The 12,730-nt window shown below is 31.6% G+C and overlaps 1 protein-coding gene across 1 annotated transcript; it reads right to left on the reverse strand.

Annotated features, from left to right (window-relative positions):
- Nucleotides 1-96: 96 nt before the first annotated feature.
- Nucleotides 97-12,191, reverse strand: LOC126774823 (uncharacterized protein C1orf112 homolog). The gene is made up of 12 exons (XM_050496448.1): nt 11,985-12,191; nt 11,770-11,901; nt 11,467-11,681; nt 10,800-10,957; nt 10,122-10,312; nt 9,765-9,907; nt 9,061-9,190; nt 8,052-8,211; nt 1,902-2,127; nt 1,156-1,495; nt 870-1,082; nt 97-708 (listed from the first exon to the last, which is right to left on the reverse strand). The coding sequence occupies exons 1-12, from the start codon at nt 12,045-12,047 to the stop codon at nt 97-99; spliced, it is 2,583 nt and encodes an 860-aa protein (XP_050352405.1). The 5' UTR covers nt 12,048-12,191.
- Nucleotides 12,192-12,730: the final 539 nt, after the last annotated feature.

A 12,730-nucleotide genomic window follows, 5' to 3' on the forward strand; every position in this document is an offset into this window, starting at 1 on the left:
AATAACACGTGTACGGGTCGAACAGGGTTTTTTTTCACACATATAGTGTATATTGGTAAAAGTATTTAAATGAAATTAAAAAAAAACTTAATAAAATTAGGAAATTATATTTCTTAGATTATCACACACGTTTTTGATTCTATTCTTGTGATCGCTGATCATATTTTCCTTAGCTTGTACGAGCTGTAGGACATTACCTTCTATATTTGATAAGAGATTCTCAATGTCCATATCAAACCTCGCTTTTTTACTCGCTGGCTCGCTTTCCTCAAACAAGGAGTCCATGTCTATATCAAAATTCCTGCTAGTTTTCATGTTTTCTAATTTTATATCTTTATTATTAACATCAACACATTTGTGTTCAAATATATTTTCTGATACAATTTCTAGTTGTTCTTTTCTATCCATGGTGACTTGAAACTTCGTTTTATATTCCACGAAACAATGCCTCAATTCTTTTAATGAGGGATGTTTGTTTAAAATGGGTGTTAATAAATTATTGATTTCATCGTGTGCTGTGATAACACTGAATAAATAATTCTGAACATCATTATCTGCCGTCAAAGACTTTAACGTGTTTATCAAAAGGTCCATCACTGAATTATCTTCATCTTCACATTGACAGAGTGACTTGCAAAAGGTTTTAAATATTAGTATTATGAGATCAGAATTACCTTTTAACAAAATGCTTGATATTATATGTATTATCTGAAAACAGAGATCAGCTGCTATTACTTACAAGGGATATACAAGGAGATACGACTCGACCATCTTATATTGTACGTCGATATGTCTATGACCGAACTGACCAATTGTTTAGTAGCTAATGGTATTGTATGATTATGTATAGTAACCATAAAAATTCTCACCTTAATTATACTTGAGTTGTTTTCAAAATTTTGCACATAACTATCGGTTATGTAAATTAAACTTTCTATGTATCGCAACACATAGGGATGATTTTGAAGAACAATGCAACTACAATCAGGACAAACTCTGCACCAGCACTTCACAATCAATTCCTCCAATTTCGAATTACATTCAACAAATGAACAAGTTGATGCTAGTTTCAGATATTTATTCTGAAAATATATATGTATGTATGAGAAATAAGCACCAAGTTCCCAAAACGATAAATGCTAATCGATTACCTACCAAATTGTCTATGTCATAAGAAACATTATTATTTGACATTTCATCATAATATTTGATCAATTTTTCAATCACTATTCTCTCTGCAAGTATTTCGAGATTTTCAGGTAAATTTCTTATTTTTAAAGCAAACCATATGCCAATATTTCGATTATCTTGTATACTAAAATGCTTATAAATTAAAAGTTTCTCCGGATATTTTAGATTTTGGAAAAACAATTCTATTGTATAATTTAAATTAACTTGTTGAGGTGATGTGGCAAATGATCCATTTGTTTCCAGTTTTTTATATATTTTTAATAAATTTTGTAAAGTATTTATTTGTAATTGAGAATTATTCATCCTGAAAAAAAATATATTATAAGCCTGTCAAATATACAACCTTTCTTTTGCATTTATAATATTAGTTAGGATAACTAGCTACACCAGGACAGTGCTGATTATTTAAATATACCAAGAGTCATGGCGATCGGTTGAATTATATCGAAAAGCTCCATCCAAAATGGATAAGATAAGAACCTTCTCCATGAAAAAGTTATACAATTTACAGGGTCAGTCAAACGGTGTCAAGGGATGGATTATTTGGTGTTTGTTTCTTTATGTTATAAATCTTATTTAATTGCACATTTTTTTCATATGCTAACACTTTTACACGAATATACCTGCACGGCCTTTCTGGAGGCCTGGTTTCAATCGGCAATGAAACATGAAACTATACACCAACATCCATTTTTATATGAAAGATTTACCTGCACAATACAATCCAGACATTCGACGAAAACACGGCGGTGTAAAAATCGAAACCCATAATTCCTTCATAAAATCTTTTCTCCAATTTATTGTATTCCTGTCGATTCATAGACGTTGCTAACGCTATCGTGTGAATTAATAAATGTTCATAAAAGCCATTAGATTGTTGATTGCTTTCATAATTTATAGAATCGAATTTCAGATCCACGGTGAAACACACATGACCTGCAAAAAAAGAAATTAGAACATAAATAATAAATCTTCAAGAATTACTTTATTACATTAAATATTTAAAAAAACTGTCATATTGGAAAAGAAAACACCAAGATATAAGAAGAAACAGTTAAGGGAACTCCCCTTTTTTTCAAATTTCATAATCATTTATAAAGTTTTAATATAAATAGTCCAGTCAATATAGACATTTGACTTAACCAAAATTCGCATAGAGCTGAAAATTGGCAGAGACGTTAAATACATCATCATAAATAAAATTTCAAAAATCCCCTTCGATCGTACTTCTGCAAAAAAAAATTATTCAAGGTCAAACGTGCAAAATTAAGGTTTTTTCCATTTTTTTTTGAAAACGGTAAGTTTTATCGTGAAAATATGTCAGACAAAAGTTGTAGATCATACAATTCTCTACAAAAATAGTCCAGTCACTTTTTCTCTTACGACTCACCATTCGTGATATATCGCGGTTTTAATCATTTAAAATTCATATTTTTATAATTTTATTTAAATGTGTGCATATTATACATTTCCGCACCACCACCACGCATATGTACTTGGCGCATTTTTTTTAACATGGTTTCCCCAGTAGTTATACTCCACGATCTATTGTAATAAAGTTTGATCAAATCGTATCCTATTGATTGAAAGAATGGTAATGTTGCTAATGATCAAAGTGGAATAGGTTGTTTTCTGCTAAATGTTATTATATTAGATAATTGTCTAATTCTACTTCGACAATTATTTCTTCGTCTTCATTTTCTTCTTGTTGCAGAATTTCTGTTCGCTGTTCTAAGAAAAAGGATGCATCAATTGTCTCTTCATTAATATCATAAATATTTTCATCTGTTGTATTTGTTTCAATATTGGAGCAAGTCTGACTCTGACAATTGAAAACTGGCGTACAAAATAATCCCACTTTTTTACAGCCACAATTACCATTATTATTAAATTATTATTATTACTACAATCCGTCTTGCATTTACAAAAAATAGTATTAAACAGTTTTTCTGGAGCAGGCGGGAGTAGAGTTTGAATTGGCTCCAAATAATTATCTGTTAATTTCCAACCCCGTCCTTCTGGGTTCAGCTCATTGCCTAGCCACACTTGAACTTGATAATACACACGATACAAGTGTTGAAAGGCAGAAGCAGATGTTGGAGGCAGACAAGACAACTGTACTGTTTTATTGTTCCATGCATATTTTACAAACCTCAAATATCTATATTTGTCTATGGAATCACTTTTTTTTGGAGCAACATACACTGCAAGAAGAAAACGAATTCCATTTGTAACGATGCGGTGTGGAGAAGAGTCAATCTTTTTAAATACTTCTGCGCAATCAATTAAATCATTACGTTTTTCGAACAATTTTCGTACTATTACCTCTTTTAAATGTAATTGCATGTAAAAATAAAATATGAGCTTGACATTTCGGATATGCAGTCAGACTTTGTGATGAATATATTGTTGATTGTACTTGAGCTGTCCCAGATTTCAAAAAGTAAATAATTTTATTGTTTGGAATTCGTGCAGTCAGTAATATCAACAAATCAACATCTTCCCCAACAGGGAAACTTTACTGGTGGTAAGGCTTTGTGCAAGCTCGTCTGGGTAGGTACCACCTACTAATCAGATATTCTACCGCAAAACAGCAGTACTTAAACAGAGCATATGGTCCACTTGATGGTAAGTGGTCACCAAACGCCCTTAAACATTGGCATTGTAAGAAATGTTAAACATCGCTTACATCACCAATGCGCCACCAACCTTGGGAACTAAGATTTTATGTCCCTTGTGCCTGTAATTACACTGGCTCACTCACCCTTCAAACCAGAACACAACAATATCAAGTATTGCTGTTTTGCGGTAGAATATCTGATGAATGGGTGGTACCTACCCAGACGAGCTTGCACAAAGCCCTACCACCAGTAATTTTATCATCGCCGACAACTCCGCTGGTAATGGACATAATTTTTGGAATCACAGGGAACGGATCATGTGATCAGAGTCACTCCACAAGTTTATTAATATCTTCAATATCTTTCTTTACACGAGAATCGCTTGCATCCACATGCTGGTCTGTTGTGTCCATTCTAACATTAGCGAGATCTTCCAATCCTTCATACACAATATTCATGGTATGCATGCCATAAACCATTTAGTAATGACACTTTCTTGCGTACTTATCCCTCGAGCAACACCTCCGTCTGTTTTCATACACTTCATCATTGATTGTTCAATCACCATATCCGTCGAAGTTCCACAATTTAATTTATCAGATCGTCTAGTAGTGAAAAATCCTTCGACAAATCTTTGACAAACAATAGGATCCATTAAGTTTTCTAATTGCATCATATCTTGTAGATAAAAATGCGCAGACTTGGCATAATTAAAATGTCCTGACGCATGAAGATAACGAAGCATTTTTTTAACGCAATTCAAACGAGCTCGCCAATCTCCCATACGTTCAGCTCTTATAAATTCCTTTGCAATAGACACCATATGAAATTGTATCCATAGTTTTGGTGTAGGTCCTCGTTCTCCGTGTTCCTGTAGTTTCTTATTAAACTGATAAAGTAATGCTTCAGCTTCGCAGACATCGCCTTGTTGAATGTCATTATAGGAAATAGTGTTGTTTGTTACAAGTTCAATTGTATTTGTAAGGTTTTCATCCATCTCACTATCGAGAATAAGCTCTTTGGATATTACTGTTGCTAAAGTAAGATGAAGCAAGGTATGAGCTCGAACAGCTCGAAAAGAATGACCATTGTGCATTTTTTCTAATGCGTTAGGTGCAAAATTTAGAGAAAGTATTTCTTTTATACCACTTCCTTGCATAATATAACCAATCGCTCCAAAAAAAGACATAAGTAAATACAGTAACAGCCTGTTAATGTCCCACTGCTGGGCTAAGGCCTCCTCTCCCTTTTGAGGAGAAGGTAAGTAAATGGAAACCTCCAAGTCTATGATCTTCGATAATTCAGATCTTTCAGGCGCTGTGGATACGATTTCTCGAGCTTTTGTATACAAAGGTTGATCAAAAGTAATAATACAATAATCGTGGCCATAACATTTTGCATCTCCTAAAGCACACAGTAAAGTTGTGTATATATTACTGCAGTTACTCGCTGGTTGATGAATAAATGGTAAAAATAAAATTCGTGACTTTTCGAAAAATTTATAATATTACTTGTTAAATGTTCAATATCACCATTCCAACCAGGCAATAATAAATTTTTCCATTTCCCATATATAACCATAACATATCTACTTTTTTAAGTAAAGATGTTGTTGTATTACTTTCATAATCAAAATCCTGCACAGCTATTTTGCTATATCCTACTACACCATCTGATTGATAGACTTGTATTGGCACATGTGCTTTTTCTGCAAAATGTTGCGCTGAAGGAAGTTTGTTTGTTCATAATATAGGCTCTTCTGCTGTAACTGAACTTTTTGGAGTAATAATTTTAATGATCTCCATGATGTGAAGGGCATTATGAATGTCCAAAGTATGTACATTTATATCAGCATTATCTGGAACATACTGAATAAATGTGCCAATTTCTGGTGGCAAAATATGCCGTGGACGATGCAGAACTGCTGCTGCCTCATACATTATAGTATCATTATATGATGCACATAATCCGAAAGACGAAAAAATCTGTATAAGACGTTTAGAATTACAGGCACAAGGGACATAACATCTTAGTCCCCAAGGTTGGTGGCGCATTGGTGATGTAAGCGATGGTTAGCATTTCTTACAATGCTAATGTCTATGGGCGTTGGTGACCATTTACAATCAGGTGCCCCATATGCTCATCCGCCTTCCTATTCTATAAAAAAAAAAAAGATCCAAATCGTCGATGAAAAAAGACTGATAAACCCAATTGCAATCTTGATTTGAAAGACCTAGACCGAATAGCAGTCATTATACAGTGGCTGATAGTTGTACATATTAATTTCAAATGATCTAATTTAAATTGTCGATTTTTTTTAAATTACTTGCTCCAAAAAATAAGTCAAGAACTCCGGAATATCGCTGTCAATATTTTCAAATATTCCACTCGGCGGGGGATAATTATCATTATCAATCACTACAGATTGAATATCCTCTCGAATAATTGCTGCGGCAGCTTTCAGTATTCTGGATCGTTCTTCGTTTGTATTTTGTTTTTTATTATCATACCAAGCTTTATTAAAAATAGATTGCTTGTCTTTCAAGTATTCAAAAAACTAATCATTTCTTTCAACACTTGCATCAATCAAAGTCTTCATTCCACGATCAAGAACAACAACTTCACTTTCTTTCAAAGGTTTATAACAAATAAAACAAACTTCTGACATATTGTTAAAATTATTTAACAGCACAAATTAAAATTGAAAATATTACCAAAAAGCACGTCTGATCACTGCAAAGGAACTTTCAAAACTAACAGTATATGCTATTCATTTTGAGGCGTTTTTAGCCTTAAAACGCCACGCTGACCTTGGCGAAAAAGGCGGCTTGGCGAGTCTTCCTGTCACGTTGACCTGTTCCTCACCAGCTCCTTCCACCAAGAGAGAAGCTGGTGAGCAGCAGTTACCGGGAGGGACCACTGGGAGGTGTGGCTCGGAATTGAGCTTCTAACGGCAAACCGGCGTAAAACATTGATACTGAAACACTCAGCATCGCTATCTCCCACCAGTTCGCCGTCAGAAGCCCCATTTCCCCCTCTTTTTATATACTTTTTAGGAAAATGGCGGGTGCTCAATGGATGCGACTAGCACAGGACCGAGAGAATTGGCGCGCCTGTGAGGAGGCCTATTGTCCAGCAGTGGATTAATGTAGGCTGAATATGATGATGATGAACAGTATATACTGAGTTATTTTATTTACTTCCTTCAAAAATAGGCAGCTATGCGCCCCTCCACACTCGAACAATGATGTAGTTAGCAGATGTTACTCAAGGTTACTGACGAAGGGAATTAGGGACTGACAATATAGTCTTTCATTTTAAAATACTTATTCAATTTATACAAGTTTTATTGAGATAAAATAAAATAAAATTAAAAATTTAATTGATTAATTAAGTATATCAACAAAACTCCAAGGTATTTTATTTTATTCCTGTTTTTTTTTAATTTAAAATTCCTTGCATTTTGCTAATTATATTAACAAAAGAGCATGTTAATGTCCTATTTCCATCTATCCCAGAAAGCTCTTCTCCTTTTAAGGGGAAGGTTAGGAGTAGCTTTCCACCATGTTGCTCCACTGTGAATGGATGGGCAAATGACGCATAGTTCTCACAGTCTGCTTAACAATTTTAAATTTAGATTATTAAAGTTTTATTGTGTGAGTAACACATACCAATAGTTTCTTATTTTCATTTATTGAACGTCCGATGACGTGTACAGGCTGCATTTTAGTGCATATTATGTAAAATATGAATTTTCTAATGATTAAAACCGCAATATTTCACGAATGGTGAGTCGTAAGAGAAAAAGTAACTGGACTATTTTTGTAGAAAATTGTATGATCTACAACTTTTGTCTGATCTATTTTTTTATTGAGAAAAATGGGAAAAAACCTCAATTTTGTACGTTTGACCCTGAATAATTTTTTTTGCAGAAGTACGATCGAAGGGGATTTTTGACATTTTATTTATGATGATGTATTTAACGTCTCTGCCAATTTTCAGCTCTATGCGAATTTTGGCTAAGTTATGACTTATTTTTGTCTATTTTGACTGGACTAAAAAAATAGCATTTATTTCATAATATTCATTTGCACACTGAAGTCCCTTTGGAGTGTGTGGCGTAGACATTATCTGGGATGTAAAATTGTATACCCACTGTATACACCACATACAACCAGAAGGGTTATGGACTATGCAGCCAAGTCTCAAGAAATAAATACAAAATCAAAACATACTCACAGTTTGGTAGAATGGAGAACACACAGTCAATTAGTTTGTTTTTTGTTCCACTTATTACATCATTGTGTTTCAATAACGCCTTCATAATTGATATTCTAAAAAGAATATATCCTATGATATTTTGATCCTTTATATCATTTGTATTTATTGAGAGCACCAACTGAAATAGTACAAAGGTACACTATTATTTTATTTTTAATTTTAGTAAGTCTTTTTTTTCTATACTTAGTTTAATATTAAATTATAAATCAGTTTATAAAGAAGACGAGTTGGCCTAGTGGTTAGAACGCGTGAATCTTAACCGATGATCGTGGGTTCAAACATGGGCAAGCACTACTGAATTTTCATGTGCCTAATTTCTGTTTAAAATTCGTCTCGTGTTTAACGGTGAAGGAAAACATCATAAGGAAACCAGCATGTGTCTAATTTCATTGAAATTCTGCCACATGTGTATTCCACCAACCCGCAGCGTGGTGGAATAAGCTCCAAACCTTCTCCTCAAAAGGGACAGGAGGCGTTAGCCCAGCAGTGGGACATTAACAGGCTGTTACTGTACTGTACTACATAAAGTCACATCGCCGCATCTGATTGTCTTAACGCGATAAATTCAAAAACTATTAATCGCGTTTTTTCATAAGATTTTCACCAATAGATGACGCGATTCATAAGAAAGTTTTCATGTATAATTCATTAAAGTTTTGTGTTAATTGGCTGAATTATAACGATGATTGTTTAAAATGTCGAAAAAAAAACAACTGGGAGTTTTACCGGCGTGCGCTGTATAACCAATAGTTATATGTATGAAATACATGTAGTTCATACTGATAGCAATGTTTAACGAGTAATGGTTAAGTAACATTAAATAACTAAAATTAATCCTAGATTAACCTAGGCATAATTGTGTGATCTGCTGCAAGAAAACTGCAGTCATAATATTCATATAATATGATGACAAAGTGCATTGTTAGCGTTTAGTTCAATAATGAAACATTCTATAATTAATACTTACTTTTATAAATTTTTCCTCAGTCACAAGTTGAGTGATTAATGCGTCTGCAGTTACTATAAGATTTGTATGTATGAGTTTTGAAAATCCAGATGATTTCTTTGCTGTTAATTCATAGTAATTACTGTTACATCTGGAATATTATTATTTAAAATAGACCTTACGAAATAAGTCAAAGTATTTGATAGGTTTTTTATAATCTAAATTTAAAATTGTTAAGTAGACTGTGAGAACTATGCGTCATTTGCCCATCCATTCACAGTGGAGCAACATGGTGGAAAGCTACTCCTAACCTTCCCCTTAAAAGGAGAAGAGCTTTCTGGGATAGATGGAAATAGGACATTAACATGCTCTTTCATTAATATAATTAGCAAAATGCAAGGAATTTTAAATTAAAAAAACAGAAATAAATTAAAATACATTGGAGTTTTGTTGATATATTTAATTAATGAATTAAATTTTTAATTTTATTTTATTTTATCTCAATATATATGTGTATTATTTGCTCTGTTTTATGTCATTAATTAGCTCATTATTAATTCTTATATATTTTAACTATATTATTTTTGTGATTATAATTGTGTGTGAATCTTATTCTAATTATTAATGTATGTTTTGTAATGTTATGTTTAATTATCATGTACCAAAAATATGGGCATCGATGCCTGAAGAATAAAGATATTATTATTATTAAAGTTTGAACTCACAGGCATATATTTTGAAGTAAATCCAGAATAAGTTGATAATTAACACACATAGCACCTTTGAAAATAGATGAAATCTTAAGTAAAATCTTCAGGGAAAAGTTGGCAACTTTTAATGACCTCATCACAATTTTATCTTCTGTTACCTGAAACATTTGAAAGGATATAAATTATTAATGTAAGTAACTTTGATCTTGAATTTTAGACCTGCTCCTGAACCCTTTTCGGTTGTTTCGGATTGCCATCCCATTGGATTTTGGAATGAGAGAATAGAATGCACTCTGCACTTCACTCTGCTGAGCTTTACTAGTATGATACTAGTCATATATATTTTTAATTTAAAAGTGCAATGTTTTTTACCTCCAGGGCAGTTTTAATATTATTATCTATTGTGGTAGCCAGAAGTTTAGCACAATTATTGTAAATATTTTTATCCAATAAGAAATTAGAATATTTTTCACAAATCATGACATATGCTTTCCATTGCTCCGCCATCGTTTTAACATCCAGTGCTTGTACGATTTCACCAATCTTCAAATTTATACTTAATGCTAAAAGGAAATAGATATTAAAATATTTTGATAACACATCTGATAGTTGATTAAAATTTTTATCTTTATATTTTTTTATATTATTTAAACAATGATCACATTAAAATAACTTAATGAGGCATTTACATTTATTTTCAAATCGCCATTTTCAAAAGCAAGTCTTTTTGTAAGTTTTTGTTGGACCACTAACCAAATATCAATGTGAGTTTCGCACAGAAACAGTTTGTGGAAGGTGATGTATGGAAGACATTTATTCTAAAGAAAAACTATCATTAAAGTTTAACGACGTTAGTACTACAATAGATATTTAGATGAAAATATAAATTTTACTATTATAAATAAATTTTTGCTTGAGAAAAATGGTCACCACAGCCAATAAATATTGACACAATCACTTTTATTAACTTCAACACTGTCCAACAGATTGTCTAAATATAAAATTGAATTTTAAAACTGAAATAGTAAAGATATGAAATAGTAGATATACTTTCTATAAGAATTTCTTGCTCCTCCTGTTCTGATAAATCAAATAAAAAGTTTCTTTCCAAAGCCATTAAATATGTAAGCTGTAATTCGTGGCAACTCCTAAATAAGTCTTTTAGTTTTTTTTCCACATTGTGCAAATAACTGCCATAAATGCATTCACTGAAACACAATATTAATTATTATAGAACTAATTACATTAAATAAGCACTATCCCACCCATTTTCTTTTCTTTTTTTAGGTTGGCAGAGTATTTTATAACATTGTTTTGAAATGATATATCAGGTATATATCAAGCCCTTCATACTTATACTTGGTGGTAGGACTATGTGCAATACTTACTTTTTTTTTTAATTAGTATTTTTGTGTTCTGGTTTGAGGGTGAATGTTATTACAGGGACAATGGACATATTGTTTTAGTTTTGAAGGTTTATATGAACTTACATTTAATATGATACTAAAATTCTGTATTTTAAATTCATTTCTAAATCATTAAAATTACAGGATTCAATGAAACTTTTTGTTACCTTTGTGAAGCAAAAATATCATTTTGTTTTCTGTTCTATATTTCATTTATTAATTTTATTAAACATATAACATGTGTATCCATATTCAAATGTGATGAGACGCACTCTTTCTAAATATTAAGCAAAAAAAGGAAAATCACTTACCTATCCTTACAATGAGAGAAAATAAGCGAAATAATATTTCCTGTAGATGTTGGGAATGTCTTCATTGTACAACATGTTATCGTAGGAGTTTCAAGAATGTTCTTTATATAATTGGACAATATTTGTAATATATAAACACTATCATCTATATAATTACATACTTTATCAATGGCCACTGGTGACTCTTCTAATAATGATAAAATTAGATCAAGACCCTGAAAGATACATAATATTCAATGTAAAAAACATATAATATCACTATAAAGGTATCGATATTTTCAATAGTTGTTAGAAATAATATACCTGAATAATTAAGCTACTGCAGTCATTTAATATTAAATGGAAGCGTTCCGAGAGTTTGTTTTTTTGGCTAATATTTCCAAGCGTAGAATTCTTTATTTTGTTAAGAAGCAAGTCGTACGATTCTATATTAATCTAGTTCTGATTTGAAAGAAACTATAGCACACTTTGGTCAGTTACTAAAATAACAAAATGGAACATTTATATATAAAGGATACAGTTACATTCTGTAAGTTGATACTGTTTTCTGAGAAAATATCAGAACTTTGGGAGTCATCCATTTTCAAGCACCATTGACCTAAAATTTGTTTTCCTCTAAGTTTAAATTCCTCTAATTTCCTCTAAGTTTAAACGTTTTAATTAATTATATATTATTAAAATAGATAAATGACAATCATAAAAACTTCAAAATTATTTCGCGCCAACATTTACATCTTTTTTTTCAAATGACTGTCATAAATGTCACTAAAATGTCAATGTCATTAAAATTATTTCATTTATTTCTTTCCGCTGGGCAAAGGCACTGCTTTATAAATCGTATATGATTAGTGATATTGTTTTAAATAGTTTAACACAGAACGAAATGGTTCTCAATGCAACAGTTTTTTGCGTGTATAATAAACGGTATCTTAACCGATTTTAATGATTCTTATTCCTTTAAATATTGTGGATTAAGGATAAAAGACAAAGGTAAGTCTTACGCGCTCTCAAATGAGACATCACCGTTAATACCAAGAAGACAAAAAAAAAATTATTATAATAGTTATTTTAAAATATAATAGTTATATTTATGATATTAATTTACAATATTAATATAATTGGACATGATTTGTTATATGTTGTTTGTTTTCATATTCTTAATTATGATGAACGATGTAATACGTTCAATATGAAAGCGTATAAAAATAATTTAAACGCAAATGCGATATGCTAATACTTAATTTAATTTAAAGCGACATATATT

Source organism: Nymphalis io, chromosome 17 (genome assembly GCF_905147045.1).
Source record: "Nymphalis io chromosome 17, ilAglIoxx1.1, whole genome shotgun sequence".
NCBI lineage: Eukaryota > Metazoa > Arthropoda > Insecta > Lepidoptera > Nymphalidae > Nymphalis > Nymphalis io.

Excerpts from the sequence above, each read along its gene's own strand:
- LOC126774823 (XM_050496448.1), bottom strand. The coding sequence starts at position 12,047 with ATGGATGACTCCCAAAGTTCTGATATTTTCTCAGAAAACAGTATCAAC. Across the intron at positions 8,212-9,060 it reads CTGAGGAAAAATTTATAAAA|TTGGTGCTCTCAATAAATAC; the intron begins GTAAGTATTAAT and ends GTACTATTTCAG. Across the intron at positions 709-869 it reads ACAACTCAAGTATAATTAAG|ATAATACATATAATATCAAG; the intron begins GTGAGAATTTTT and ends CTCTGTTTTCAG.